Source organism: Schistocerca gregaria, chromosome 4 (genome assembly GCF_023897955.1).
Source record: "Schistocerca gregaria isolate iqSchGreg1 chromosome 4, iqSchGreg1.2, whole genome shotgun sequence".
NCBI lineage: Eukaryota > Metazoa > Arthropoda > Insecta > Orthoptera > Acrididae > Schistocerca > Schistocerca gregaria.
This window is the reverse complement of record NC_064923.1, coordinates 736,075,268-736,091,518: the sequence shown is the minus strand read 5'-3', so window position 1 is coordinate 736,091,518 and position 16,251 is coordinate 736,075,268. Positions and strand designations below refer to the sequence as shown.

At 44.3% G+C, this 16,251-nt stretch overlaps 1 protein-coding gene across 1 annotated transcript in view; it reads right to left on the bottom strand.

Moving 5' to 3' along the window:
* Positions 1 to 2,231: 2,231 nt before the first annotated feature.
* Positions 2,232 to 16,251, bottom strand: part of LOC126267893 (uncharacterized) — a 900,836-nt gene continuing 886,816 nt past the window's right edge. Inside the window, exons 3-4 of the mRNA XM_049973203.1 lie at positions 2,590 to 2,787; positions 2,232 to 2,240 (exon numbers count right to left, since the gene is read on the bottom strand). Of these exons, the coding sequence (XP_049829160.1) occupies positions 2,232 to 2,240; positions 2,590 to 2,787 (207 nt within the window). The remainder of the gene's footprint in view (positions 2,241 to 2,589; positions 2,788 to 16,251) is intronic.

The following is a 16,251-nucleotide window of genomic DNA, read 5'->3' as shown; positions in this document are numbered from 1 at the left end:
CAGCTTTCTATTAATTGCCATAGTAACGAAATTTATGTTCGATACCCTCTGTCCATTAGGTTGACACGCGGTCAGACAGTTCAAAATTCCTCACAGAGGGTAACGCTTGTTGTATGTTAAGGTAATGTCTGGCACAACGTACGTATAGGTGTTATAAGCGTAGCGGGGGTCATCTGTAAAGGAGGCCAACTATAGAACACTAGTGCGATCCAGTCTTTATTTCTGATCAAGTATTTAGTATTTGGAATCCCCATCACTCTGAATTAAAGGGAAGACATCATGGTAATTCAGAGAGGAGCTGATATTTTTGTTATCGGTATGTTCGATCAGCAAGCGAATATAACAGAAATGCTCCTTGAACTCAAATGGGAATCACTGGAGGAAAGGTCGACGTTCTGTTCGAGGAAAACTACTGAGAAAATTTAGAGCAACGGCATTTGAAGCTGACTGCGGAACGATTCTACTGCCTCCAAAGTACATTTAGGAAAGGTAAGATAAGAAAAATTAAGGCTCATGCAGGAACATACGGATAGTCGTTTTTCTCTCGCTCTACTGGCGGGTGGAACAGGGAAGAAAATTGCCAGTAGTTGTACAGGGCACCCTCCGCCACGCACCGTGCTGTGGCTTGCGCAGTTTGTATGTATATGTAGACTGCGTAAATGACTGTGATGCGTGCAAGAGTAATTCAGCATTGTGTTTGCGTAGTTATGGAAGGCAGGAAGGTACCGCGTTAAATCCGATACCAACGCGTTATCTGCTCGAACAGTACCGGTGACCCGGAAGTGTTCAGAACCCTTCTCTTCCGCTTGGTGTCATAATGCGAGATTTCTCAGACTAGGTACTTCGGAGCATCACGGCGCAACGCACGCCTCGGTCACGAACAGAGCCGTACCAAGATGATTCCTCATCCCTCCCCAGCCCCAGACCCCGCCGTAAATCTATGGTTGCGCTATTTCTCGTACGTAGATTGCTTGCATCTGACATTTCGCTAATAGTTTTAATAACAAATTAAGCAGCATAGAGAGATAATCACTTACATGAGCCATGTTGATGAAACGTACTGCACACAGCACATTAAAGTTACCGTTACAGCACACAAAATAAAAATTCTATGAACTTTGTAAAAGAAGCGTAAATTTTATGTTTCGTAGGAGCTTCAGTGTGCTGTACAATAAAGAACAAATTTTATTTGCTCCTCAGTGATTATTAAAACTGAACTAATAATTAATTAGAAATAATGGGAAAAGAGCTATAATTAAGAGCTGAGAAAATATCCTTTTCTACGAATTGTGTTTCTATTATAATTTTACTTTCCAGTTCTGCAGTTTGAACGAAGCGCTCAAAGATACGAAGCACTTCACTTTTAACAGTTGTGTCGTATTCTCTGGAAAAGGTACCTGTTGTAAACCGCCTGCTTTCACCCACACTCTACTTTGAGTAGCTTCTTATCGTCTTTAATTTGGTGAGATTACGGACACAAGACACTGCAATCACTACGATTTTCATTAATGTTCTCAAAGCTATGTCAGTGTTTGGATAAGCATTTCTTTAATCCTACTTTAAAAGCACTTTCAAAATATCCAAGACGAAAGCACGGTAGTGCTCTTCGTGAGCTCTTTCACTTGGAGCTTGAAATTAGCTGTTCCGACACATAGCTGTGATGCATCGATAAGTCTGCGATATTTAACAGCAAAATCAGCTACACATTTTTCGATCTAATGCGCAAAGCTCCCATTTAATGCGATTTTCTGGCTGCAAATTAAAAGTCAGATGAAACGATGTGTGCTCCGTTTTTCACTTCTTATTATTTTACCAGATACTTCGAAGCGTTCTAGATCAAATAGTCTCGCTTCAGTCCTCAGTCAGGAGAAGTCCCCAAAAGTAGCAAGCCTTCGGTAAACGAGCGTATTTGCCTCAGAAGCTGCTCGTCCTTTTCTTAGGTCCTATAATACCGCAGCGGAAAGGCAGCAGAAACTCCACCGTTGAGTGTGAGTGGCCTGTGTGTGCGATAGCTGTGTCAAGCGAGAGCACCAGATAATCCACGGTAGCGGTACACATTGTAAAGACATTGCTTTCCCCGACAGTCGATAATAATTTTTTTCTTTTGTGCATTACCTTGTCATTGTACGAATGTAACATTTATTTCAACAGTTCTTTATTTGTTAACATTATATATATATATATATATATATATATATATATATATATATATATATATATATATATATATCCTAAGATGACTACTAAAAGATTATAATTAATGTTAGTCTGGTTGGGAATTTGGTAAGCTAGACTGGATACCTGGTTAACTTCCCCAGATAGCTCACAGCTTTTAACCCGCTTTTATTGTCTTGAACATTAGCACCGCTTTCGGAACAAATTAATGCATCAACATTACACAGTTACAGTTGCGCGCTCAACCGAAGCCGTGTTTTCATGTGTAGAAGATAGCAACTATAGTGGTAGGAAAATGGAACGAATCCCGCCTCTCTCCATCTCAATTCTAAAGCCCTCTGTGTTCCTCGGTATTTTTTTTTTTCCGTCTGGTTTTAGCTCCGCGAGAGCTGCGCAGTGCGCCGGCCGGCTTACCTTGGAGCGCGCCTCGGCGAGCAGGGAGGCGGCGAGCGCGGCGGCGGGCCGCAGGAAGAGGTCCTCCAGGGCGGCGAGGCGGCCCTGGTAGCGGACCACCAGCAGGTCGCGCGCCTGCCGCTCCAGCGCGGCGCGCACGCTGGAGAAGCGCGGGTACACGGGGCCCAGGTGGCGCGCAACCAGCCCGGGGACGCCGCCCTGCGCACACAAGAGCCGCTGTCACTCACTCAACACAACACAGGCGCCCTCCTCACACTAGTCTACACGCTAAACACAGCGTCTGAAAAGTGTCCTGGTTACCTTTACTCTACTACGCCCTAAAATAGAGCACCTGTTTCCAGAATGAGATTTTCACTCTGCAGCGGAGTGTGCGCTGATATGAAGGAGTGTACGCGGCCCGCGAAAGGCAAAGGTCCCGAGTTCGAGTCTAGGTACGGCGCACAGTTTTAATCTGCCAGGAAGTTTCATATCAGCGCACAATCCGCTGCAGAGAGAAAATCTCATTCTGGAAACATCACCCAGGCTGTGGCAAAGCCATGTCTCCACAATATTCTTTCTTTCAGGAATGCTAGTTCTACAAGGTTCGCAGGAGAGCTTCTGTAAAGTTTTGGAAGGTGGGAGACGAGGTACTGACAGAAGTAAAGTTGTGAGGACGGGGCGTGAGTCGTGCTTGGGTAGCTCAGTTGGTAGAGCACTTGCCCGCGAAAGGCAAAGGTCCCGAGTTCGAGTCTCGGTCTGGCACACAGTTTTAATCTGCTAGGAAGTTTCAGAGCACATGTTATGCACAAACTGTACTCTGGTGCGCAAAACTTAAGGACGAAAGTATGTCATTGCCCAGTAACACAACTGCATGAAGCTTGTACCACACACAGAAACAACTGCTACAGTAGAGTATAGAATACAGAAGGTAACTGAAAGAAATACGCAACGAAACGAACAGAAATGGCACCTTTATTGAAAGATAGTTATTACATTGAAGTCACTGTGAGGCGTAGCGACTCGCTTCATGCCTAACCAGATGGGACGTTACACAGTGACCAGACGTGCACTATGGGTCACGCGCAAACCAGGTGGCGCCAGATGGCTCGAGTGATTGTAGTTTGTATGCGATACGACAGAGGTCACTAGCTGACGGACGCTACTGGAGCAGCAGCCAAAATACTGTGAGTTTTAGTTCCGGTTTTGTTTGTTGAATTTTCTGGTTGTTTATCAATTACTACGTGTGTTTCGTTATGAGAGCGAAAGAAGGTGCGAATGTGAAATACCATTTTACATAAAGCTTTCATACTACACAGTGAAGTAATAGGTCACGTGAGTAATGTTCGAGAATGACGTGTGTGTTACTCATTTTTATTGAGGAATTTATTATAAACTATGTCGTCAATGTATGGTACTGGAGAAATGAGATTATGATTTCGATAAAGAAGTTTTCGTAAAGGGGAATTAATTTTATCTTTGTGGGTTTCCTAGATTTATTTACGTTTGTTTACTGTTCTGATGGTCCGCCCCCGATAGCTGAGTGGTCAGCGCTACGGACTGTCAATCCTAATGGGCCCGGGTTCGATTCCCGGCTGGGTTGGAGATTTTCTCCGCTGAGGGACTGGGTGTTGTGTTGTCCTAATCATCATCATTTCATCCCCATCGACGCGCAAGTCACCGAAGCGCCGTCAAATCGAAAGACTTCTACCAGGCGAGCGGTCTATCCGATGGGAGGCCCTCGTCACACGCCATTATTATATTGTTCTGATTCAGTGACGAATTTTGATTGTTTCTGTATACATGCGGCAGATTGAGAGAGCTTGAGGCTGCTCTCTGATTGGCTGTCATGTTGCTCTGCAAATCAGATATTTGCTCTTATTTTGGGGACTAAAAGCTTCTTTTGTGTAAAGAGTAGAGTCGGAACTTGGCTCTGATAGTGATCAGACGTATTGATATGTGCTCCGTTGAAAATTATTAATATTGTGATATTTCGGTAATAAAATGTTTGAAAGTGCCAAAAAGTGTGGAAGGAAATTCGACTTAATGCACAGGATCAAATTCAGCAGTTTGATGACGTTTAAATACCACGTGACGTGTTGCTTACGCGCGAACTTGAACAATTTGTTCCGTGAGACTGATATTAGCAACATTTGAGCGAGGAATTCTAAAACAAACAATCAGTTTGTAAACTTTTGTTGGAGTATTACCATAAACTGGCTACCAATGTGTATGAGGTTTGATTGTGAACTTTCCAGACTTTGTACAGCTTAGAGTAAGGCTTGGTAGTAACCGGTGTACGCGGGCTTATCGTAATAGATTGAAATACTACGCACATAATTACTTTCATTTAACTATTCGTTCCACCGACAAACAATTTTAGTGCGACTTGACTTTATGATATGTACAGCTGTTTCTTCTATAGCTTTTTCCGGCTGAGAACTGCATGTCACAAACTTCAAGGAGACGTGTTTGCAAGAAGAAATTCACCGCCGGGTGAGTGGAACTTTCCGAAGCACACCGCGTCGCCGGAGATGCGATTAATGATGCTCCCATGTATATTGCAAAAGGCGTTACATGGTTCTGAACAGGGTGTGTGCTCACCACGGACGGCAATGTATGCTGATGTCCAACGTGCTGACATGCTGACCACAAGCTTAGCAAGAACTTCTTGAGGTAGCGCATTACATTTCTCCACCAGCGCTGCTGACAACTGGTCGATGGTCGTTGGGGCATGTGGACATACTGCAGCACGTCTTCCCAGCGCATCCCACAAGCGTTTGATGGTATTAAAGTCGGGAGAACTGGTAGGCCAGTCCATTCGCTAAATACTCTCCTGTTCCAACAGTTCCTCCATTGTGCACTGCGATTCATAAAGATGAAGTCGGGGCCAAAGCCTTCCTGAAAATAGGCAAACGATGAAGGGGTGCAGTCTCACAATGATGATGGTTATGTCAAAGATTTGGAGGTCCACACGCTCGTGCAAAATTATACCTTCCAAAGCCATAACATGTGGGCCACCAAAATGACGAAGTTCAACAATACCGCACGTACCCTCATATAGCAGTCAGTGGTCAACGTTATTGTGATCGCTCCTGGACCATGTGCGTCTTTTCAGGGGTCCTTTCGATCCTGACTTCATTTTTTATGGATGACAATACGCGACTCCATCCAACACTGCTGGTCTGGCAGCTCTTGGAATTGAGACAGCATACAGCGAATGGACTGGCCTCTACTTGTCCCATCGAGCACACATGAGATGAGTTGCGGTGACATATTGAACCACGTCCGTTTGCAGCAACAGTTACCAGGCATTTATGAAACCCGCTGGTGTAGAAATGGAGCACCCTGCGACAAGTACGCCTTACCAACCTTGTGGACAGCATGTGAGGACGTTGCAGTACCTGCATTGTCGTGCATGGTGATCACACACTCCATTAAAGACCGTGTCCCGTCTTTTTTAATCTCCAGGACATCACCATACATCTCAGTCATCTCAGTGTAACTAATATATTTATTCATTTATTTAACCTGATAAGAGCCACTAGGCCCTCTCTTACATCCGGCCACGGTTTGACATTAACAGTACCTTTTTTATGTCATAGTCTCGTAAGAAATAACAATTTCCATATGATAACTAATACTGCAATGTAGCAATGACAGTAAATTATACTGATTAAGAACTAATAAAGTTAACACAGGCAGTTCTTGTACTACTGCAGATACTGCTACTAATAGTGATAATAGTAATAGTGATAGATATAAGAAGACTTGTCTTTGAATAAAATTATCATTTCTGTTCCTCTCATCGCGTATTCTTTCCGTTAGCTTCTGTATTTTGTACTATAGTGTACCTGTTCTGTTTCTTTACGCTCCAAGTTTAATCGAGCTATGCCACCCGGCAGTGACACATCACGCGAATGTTACTTTCGTCCTTACATTTCCGCACCAGTGTATGTCCATGGTGCAGAAAAGGAAGCTGTGCCACAAAACATTTCATACATGTTAAGATAGACAACCCAACTTACATCAACCAAATCAATGTCAGTTAGGCTGCCTATTTCAAGGTACATGAAATGTTTTCCACCACAGTTTTAGTTTGCTCACCGCTTGTAACACATTTAATACAAATTAACAAAATTTTAAAAACATTATTAGACTTGCGTGTTTTTAATTTTTTAATTTTTTACTCTCTGCTCCACGGAGCAGAGCAAGCTTTTGGAGATCGGACTCATTATAAAGTCACGATGTTTTACAGTCAGTCAGTCAGTCAGTCAGTCAGCAGAAGAGATGATAGTTGTGTACATTAGAGAGCATTGAAAGCGCGTTCACTGTCCACGCGATTGCGCTGCGCGACGGAAAAGGGGGTGGGAGGGGAAGGTGAAGGGCCCAATAAACTTCGCACAGCGTGGCGGAAGATGCCGAAAATGACCAGCACTACCTCGCCTGTTGACAGAGCGACTTGCGCAGGTTGCATAGCCACGTGCAACTTATGCAAATGAGCGTAGGCCGCAAAGCTGCAGTGTGCGCAGATTCACTACGTCTAGTACTGTGTTATGGCGTAACTAACCACCGTGTTACCTCAGCTGCCCGAGAGGGTCGACGGAGTTGTCCGAGCCGGAAACGGCGCCCGCGTGCAAGCGAGCGAATGGCAACGACTGCCACTCACGTGGGCTTGCCAGGTGGATCCAGTGTTGTAGTGTGGAGGGGTTTACCATTGGCAATACATTGGAGTGGGGTTACCAGTTTTGGTATCTGCCTTAGAACCAACGATAGATTCCCTAAAACCTTGGTCAAAATTGTGGTATTAGAACTATATTTATGTCCATTGTCACACATAAAAAGTCATAAATTAGTGTGTGTGTGTGTGTGTGTGTGTGTGTGTGTGTGTGTGTGTGTGTGTGTGTGTCTTACAAACCAAAGAAAAATAGGTAAGAGCGATGAGGAATCTAGAGCGTGAGAGAGAGAGAGAGAGAGAGAGAGAGAGAGGAAGAGGTTGGTTGGTTGGTTGGTTTGGGGAAGGAGACCAGACAGCGAGGTCATCGGTCTCATCGGATTAGGGAAGGACAGGGAAGGAAGTCGGCCATGCACTTTGAAAGGAACCATCCCGGCATTTGCCTGGAGCGATTTAGGGAAATCACGGAAAACCTAAATCAGGATGGCCGGACGCGGGATTGAACCGTCGTCCTCCCGAAGGCGAGTCCAGTGTCTAACCACTGCGCCACCTCGCTCTGTGAGAGAGGAAGAGGAAAGCAACTACTTGTTAAGAGAGGAAATGTATCTACTTGCTACCGTTTCGCAAAACTGCACATGCAACCACACCCTAAAGGAACTCTGCTTGCTTTTGTATTATTTTCCAATCGCCCACTGCTGCAGCACCGATAGCGTTGTTAATAACTCTACACTACACTATCGTACTGTGAATTACGGACGTAACTGCTTTTCTTTCTTCATTTTTATCGGGCTTTTGACCCTTAGCGAGCTGGCACATAGCTCAGGAATCACAGGGAATGTGCTCGCACGGTGAATTTATTCGTTTTCCTCCTCTTGAGCCTACAGAGACCTTCTTGGTAATGGCTGTCACGCTGTCAGTGAGTTCTCCCTGGCCCCCTTCAGGTTCACCTCCTCTCTATTTCCAAGGACACTGCGGTTGTGTGTTCTGTCTAACGGCCTCTCGTTGTTATGGCGTGCAGCATTTTCCCGTCTGCCTCTGGGCCACATAGTCTTGCAGTTCGCAGTCTGATATTCGGCCTTTCACCTTGTTCGGTTTGTGCCACTGATCCTTTCTCCTCATTATCCTGTAGATTGTATTATTACCAAAATTTCCTGGTCTGTAACTGGCATACTTCCACACGATGTCGCCTGACATGTTGATTCCTCCACATCCAGAATAGTCTGGTCTGCGTTCGCGTATTTTTAGTGAACAGTGCGATATAAATGCTGTCACATCAGACAGTTAACTGCGCCTTTGTTCGCTTTGTTTTTTTTTTAATTTGTGGTAATATCTTATGGAACCAAACTGCTGAGGTCATCGCTCCCTAACCTTATGCACAACTTAATCTAACTCAGACTAACTTACGCTAAGGACAACATACACACCCATGCCCGAGGGAGGACTCGAACCTCCGACAGAGGGAGCCACGCGAACAGTGACAAGACGCCTCTGACCGCGCGACTAGCCCGCACGGCATAAATTTCTATTAAATAGAAACAACGCTACAGTACATTATACAAGGTTTCTGACTGTTACAAAACATAGTGGGAGCAAAAGACAATGAAACAAGCAACTAATCCCAGTACATATAGGTCCGATGTATTAGGGATGAGTACATGAACACCGTATAGAAGAGTCCCCGAGAATCCAAACTGCAGATATGCTCTTGGGGACAAAAACATTGCAAGGAGTGTTCCGCATCGGCACCGTTCATGTGAAGACAGGATTCAGCACGTCTCCGCTTCGATGCCTGTGCACATTCAGAAATGCCAGCCGTGTTTCAGATGCATTAACAACAATCCACAGTGCATTCCCGTAGTTCATCGACAGTGTCAATATATCAACAACAACAAAAAATCCTGTTGGTTAACATCGGTGCACCTGGAAGGCCACAATACTTACGAACCACAGGTGATACGTTTGTTGTCGATTATTTATGCCAGCTACGCCTATTTTGATTATTTGCTTGTTTTGCTGTACGCTACTTGCCCCCTTCCGTTTGACCATACGTAAATATGAATAAGAACTTTGGATAAAAATATCTGCTGATATAAATCTCTTTTTAACACAATATAATATGTAGTTATCTCATCACATTAATCTCTGCTTCATATAACTCACACACAAATTTTGCTCATTCCGTTATTGTCACCGTGTTAACCTCTGACAGAACAGTTACTTTCCTGTAAATTATTTACAGCATAGGAAACAATAGGAATAAAAGAGGACTTAAGAGCAGTCGTGTTTCACTAAAATTGGTACATATGAAGAAAACCGCACATTACAGGTGGACCGTAAAACCACTGTGCCGAGAAAACTAGAAAGAAATAAATAATAGTGCTCTTTGGTGCATATGAACGAACTGACTGCTCCACACAATTAAAAGATAAGTTTTTCAAAACCACTTAATTGTGTCATTTTAGCGCATAAGTTTTCAAATTTACCTCAATGGTGCCTACAACCTCCCTCTGTAATGGATGCGTCACGCTCCACCTCGGCGACGCTTCCAACACCAAGGTGTCGACGAATGCGAAAAAAGGCCACAGCTGAGAAGTTCATGTGAGGTGTAACGTGGGTTAATTATCTCACACTGATACCAAGTTTGACCACAATATTCTTCCCAATGCCATCGTGAACGTACGACACGGTGGGAGGGTTGTGGCATCCCCTCTTATCCACATTTCTCTCCTTCCTTTGACACCTCTAGGAGGAGGACAGAACGGCGACACCCGGCGTTGAAATCACGCGATTTGCCTGTGGGTGGCCAAGGAAAACATTTCAGACACACTGCCTCTCAGAACTAGAACGAAAACGCCTCAAGGAGAGGCATAAAGGGAGTCGATAAAACCACCATTTTCCTTGAGGTGTTGGTTCCCACACATTTTGCGATGGAGACAGTTCGCAGTGCCTTCAGCAACAGGACGACGTTCTTGACTGCGTTTGATACTGGTGACAACCCTTGGACGTTTCAACACAACTTTAAAGGCATTCAACGTGCTCTCATCCCTTTGAGGTGTAGTGCGACAGCAGTGTTTGCTCTGGTATACGGGGTGGAACCATTAGGGGCCGTTCAAAACAGTTAGACGAAATCTGAACGTGATCTGAAGCAACAAATGGGTTCTATGCTGTTTCAGTTCTCTGTTTCGCTCCCTCCTGTGGCGTGACCTCGGGAATGTGGGAGGGGGGTCGTGTGCTACAGTAAAATATGCGTGAATAAAATATTAAAGAATCCAACTAACACGCCAAGTTCGATAACACCCTCGGTGCCTTCCGCGCAGCTTTGTTGGATACGTTAAAAATATACGTATCAAAAATTTTCACATAGATTCAGCCTCGCTCCTGGTCTAACGCCTGAGGCTTACGCAACCTCTACGACACCCATTAGGTCAGGTTTGCCTACCTTTAGGCGCTAGAGCTGCTGTGATACTGAATTGGTGCTGAAATTTCCGACAGGTACGTTTTTAAGATGGTCAACGAAACAGCGTGTGTGGCAGCGAGATAGAAATAGAAGCTGCATGTGATATTGTTTGGACAAAACTCAGTATCAGGGGTAGGGATAAAATGATAAGCGGACTCTTCTATTGCCCACCAGACTCATTTCCCGACGTAGACCATAACCGAAAACTTTAGAGAAAATCTGTTCACTGGTGCGTATATTCCTCAGTCACACTGTAATCATTGGTTGAGACTTTAATAATCCAACAATTAATTCGCAAAATTTGTTTTATTACTGGTGGGCGTGCAAAGACATAAACAAAAGCAAAACAAAGGTAATGGAATGTATTCGAATTAAATCAGGTGATGCTGAGGGTATTAGATTAGGAAATGAGACAATGAAGGTAGTAGATGAGTTTTGTTGTTTGGTTGGCAAAGTAACTGATAACGGTTGAAGTACGGACGATATAAAATGTAGACTGGCGATGGCAAGGAAAGCGTTTATGAAGAAAAAAATTTTGTTAACATTCAGTATAGAATTAAGTGTCAGGATGTCGTTTCTGAAAGTATTTGTATGGAGTGTGGCCATGTATGGAAGTGAAATATGGACGATAAGTAGTTTAGACAGGAGAAGAATAGAAGCTTTTGAATGTGGTGCTACAGAAGGATGCTGAAAATTAGATGGGCATATCACGTAACTAATGAGAAGGTACTGAACAGAATTGGGGAGAAGAGAAATTTGTGGCACAACTTGACTAGAAGTAGGGATCGATTGGTAGGACACTTTCTGAAGCATCAAGGGATCACCAATTTAGTACTGGAGGGAAACGTGAAGGGTAAAAATCGTAGGAGACCAAGAGATGAATACACTAAGCAGATTCAGAACGATGTAGGTTGCATTAGTTACTCGAACATGAAGAGGCTCGCAGAGGATAGAGTAGCATGGAGAGCTGCATCAAACCAGTCTTTGGACTTAAGACCACAACAAGAACAACAACAACAACAACAACAACTGGTGGGCGTGCAGAGATATTCTGTAAGACATTATTAAATCCCTTTTCTGAAAACTATCTATAACAGACAGTTTCAAAGCCTACTCACGATGTAAATATAATGGTTTACTGGAAACGAATGGACCTTACCTCTTTGAGGATGTCCACATCGAAACTGTTATCAGTGACCATGACGCGCCTGTCACAACAATGATTACCAAACTACAAAGAGTAACTAAAATAAGCATGAAGATAAATACCTTCAGTAAACTAGATAAAAAAAATTGCACTTCTAAAAAGGAAAAACGCTGTATCCTATGAGTATAATATCAATGAGTCACTATTGGAGTGGCAAACTCATACAAATACTTGGGTGTAACACTTTGAAGGGATATGAAATGGGACGGTCATGTAGGTTCAGTCATGGGTAAGAAGGTGGTAGACTTCGGTTTATTGGTAGACTACTGGGGAAGTGCAACCAGTCTACAAAGGAGATTGCTTATAAATCACACGTGCGATCAGTTCTACAATACTGCTCAAGTCCGTAGGACCCATACTAAATAGGATTTACAGGGGATATTGGACACATACAGAGAAGGGCAGCACGAATGGTCACACGTTTGTTTCATCCGTGAGAGAGTGTAACAGAAGTACTGAAGGAACTAAACTAGAAGACTGTTGAAGATAGACAAAGACGGGCGCTGTAGCCGATCGGTTCTAGGCGCTTCAGTCCGGAACCGCGCTGCTGCTACGGTCGCAGGTTCGAATCCTGCCTCGTGGATGGATGTGTGTGCTGTCTTTAGGTTAGTTAGGTTTAAGTAGTTCTAAGTGTAGGGGATTGATGACCTCAGATGTTAAGTCTCATAGTGCTTAGAGCCATTTGAACCATAGACATGAATTATCCCGAGAAAGACTATTAATAAAGTTTCAAGATCAGGTTTAAATTATGACCGTATGTTGGGGATTGCAGTATTGCAATCCCCTACATATCTCTCACATAAGGATCGTAATGACAAGATCAGAATAACCACGGCACGCACAGAGACATTCAAACAATTACTCTTCCAGTGCTCCATACGTGAAAGGAACGGGAAGAAACCCTAATAACTGGTTCCATGGGACGTACCGTCTGCCATGAACCTCATGGTGGTTTGCAGAGTACAAATGTAGATGCAGTCGTAGATGTGTTGCCGAACTGGGGTCTTGGTGGGAGTCTTTTCCATTTACTCACGCATATGTTAATGTAGCACCCCACTCCCGCAATCAAGCCACAGGAGGACGCGAACCAGAAAGCTAAAACAGCATAAAACCCATTTGTTACTTCGAATTACGTTCAGATTGCTTCTAATGGTTTCGAACGGTCTGTAGTGGTCTCAGAGAAAAAAATAGCGGTCGCACCATTCTCCCAAGGGATGTGAGCAGATTCAATGACGCTGTGGCCCACGATGTCTTTGGAGTAGGGTCGAAACGTCCAAGAGTTGGCAGCAGTGTCAAGGCACTGCCAACTGTTGTGTTCGACCGCAAACTGTGTGGAAATCAACACCCCAAAATAAAGGCTGGTTTCATTTACGTCCTTTATGCCAACCCCTGAGGCGTTTTCGCCTCGATTCCGAGCGGCAGCGTGTCTGAAGTATTTCACTCGGCCACCTTTGAGGCAAATTTCAAACTTATGCATAAAGAGAGACAGTTACGGGGTTTCAAAAATGTGATCCTTTAATTTTGTTGAGCAGATTATTTTACTGAAAAAAAGGACATAACCGTGAATTTCTAGTAAAACACTGTATACGCTCAAGATTCACCACAGAGTAATCAGGGCAGACGCAAGTAAAGGATGAAAAATCGCAGCTGGAAAACTTCTCTCAGCAACTCATTTACCGTGAAGCAGTGGGCAGCTTAGTGCACCTGTCAGCATTTCATAGACGGCTGTCAACGAACGGAAACAGACGGTGGAAGGAATACAAACAAGTGGTGCCCGGAGAAAAGGCGTCGACTTAGAGCTGCGGCCAGAGCCAGCAGCCGTTTGACGGATTCCGGGTCGACGGCGGAAGCTTCTCGCAAAAGCCCCGTGATACTGCCTACTCCTGCTAGGCTGCACATCCACACTAGAAAGAGTGAGCAGTACCCCGGCCTTTTGCGTATGGCGCTGCGTTGTCCACGATGTCGACGGCAGTCATCTGGAAAACAAAACTACTCCAACTCGGGACCTTTGTCTTTCGCGGACAAGTGCTCTACCAACTGAGCTACCCGAGCACGACTCACGCTCCGTCCTCTGAGCTTTAATTCCGCCAGTACCTCGTCTCCTAACTTCCAGACTTCACAGAAGCTCTGCTGCGAACCTGCAGAACTAGCACCCCTGAAAGGAAGGATATTGAGGAGACATCGCGTAGCCACAGCCTGGGGGCTGTTTCCAGAATGAGAGGTTCGCAGGAGAGGTTCTGTAAAGTTTGGAAGGTAGGAGACGAGGTACTGGCGGAATTAAAGCTTTGAGGACGGGGCGTGAGTCGTGGTTGGGTAGCTCAGTTGGTAGAGCACTTGCCCGCGAAAGGCAAAGGTCCCGAGTTCGAGTCTCGGCCGGGCACACACTTTTAATCTGCCAGGAAGTTTCATATCAGCGCACACTCCACTGTAGAGTGAAAATTTCATTCTTAAAACTACACGTAATACACTACTGGCCATGAAAACTGCGGGCTCGTGTAAGCAGCATGCAACAAACCTCAAATTGGAACGAAGCGTACTTCATGCTTGGATAAGCAAATAAATAATGTATTAAAGTAGCAGGAGGACTAATTCTTCACCAAAACATTCATGCTGACAACAGTCACGGCACTAGCGCCAGTAATGAATGAATGAATTGAAATTGCAAATGGGTACCATTTCAGCGTAACCACCGAGAGTAGGTAGGAATGCAGAACTACTGATTAACGCCTTTATTATTCTGCAAATAACGGAAGAGTTTTGCAACCTGAAACACAGCAACACCTTACACTGAAAACTAACAATAGAAGAAAATCATTACATACAGAAGGCTATAGTCAAGAGCAAAAACTTAATAAATGAAAACGCAACAATCTGCAACATTACACTCTTTACAGCATTAGGAGAATTGACACAGGACACACACACACACACACACACACACACACACACACACACACACACACACACATTATATATAAATAATCATTCGCGCATCACACACAGACACACAAATGAAACACAGAAGTTCTCACAACGCCTTCTATAATTTTCAAAACATTGTCGCAATATGCGATACAGTGTCGCAACAGAGGCGAACGGGAAGATGGCGTAATGTTATGAATTACCGCCAAGGTGAAAAAGTTTTTTTTTCTGTGTTTAAAACTGCCAGCCGACTTGCTAACGTAAAAACGTGACAGAGTGCCTAACAACATAGTGGGCAGCAGAACTGTACCCAAAACATTATCGAAATTCACTTCTTCATATTTGTTAATACCACCCGCCCATACAGTTGCAGACGATATGCTGTATGCCAAAAAATGACAAAAAACACGGAAATATGGGGACAAAACGGCAACAAACGTAGAAACCACGTCGTGACTAAAAAGTAAAAATTTATTATAAAACTACCCACACAGAAAAGTATCTGGAACCAAACAGCACAAACGTAATAACGTTTTGTAATGTCTGTGCCGATGCTAGTTTTGCTTGTTTTAGAATAAAAGAAATCCCACTGATGATGGCGATATTGTCGCTGGAACTAATTCCGGGAAGCAAATTAAACAGAAGTGTTTTGCATCAAGGCGGACCTACAATCCCATACTGTTTTTATGTAAACACGGACTAAAGAAAGAGTTTTCAAGATACCGTGCTTGCTTCCGTTTATCGTTCCGCGATATATCTATGCTCGCGTTGTAGGGATTCCTCCACATACACAATAAACACTGTCCGAACAGGCCTTGCAAGCCGAAAGGTACCGACCGGCCGCCATATCATCCTCAGCCCTTAGGCGTCACCGGCTGCGTATACGTAGGGGCATGTGGTCAGCACACTTCTCTCCCAGTCGTTGTCTGTTTTCGTGACCGGTGCCGCTATTTCTCAATCGAGTAGCGCCTCAGCCTCACAAGGAGTTAGTGCACCCTGCTTGCCAACAGCACTGAGCAGACCCAGACTGTGATTCATCCAAGTGTTAGCCAAGTCCGACAGCGCTTAACTTCGGTGACGTTACGGGGATCGGTGTTACCACAGCGGCAAGGACACTGGCTGGGTTCCCACCATAGTCAGTTAAAACGCGAGCGATTTGTTTAGGAGCACTTTACTCAATGACATGCAGGATACGAGCAGCCGCACGCGAGTAGCAGCCGAGAGGACAGACATATTATTCAATAGTTTCGCGCACCTTCTATCAGTCAAAGAACTTCCCTGTATTGGCTCTAATATCTCGAATTTTCTCTTCGTGGTCATTACGAGAGACGTATGTGGGGGGAAAGCTGTCCGAGTCATCCCGAAATTAATTCTCTGAAATTTCAATAGTTAAGCTCTCCGCGGTGACAACGCCTCTCTTGTAAC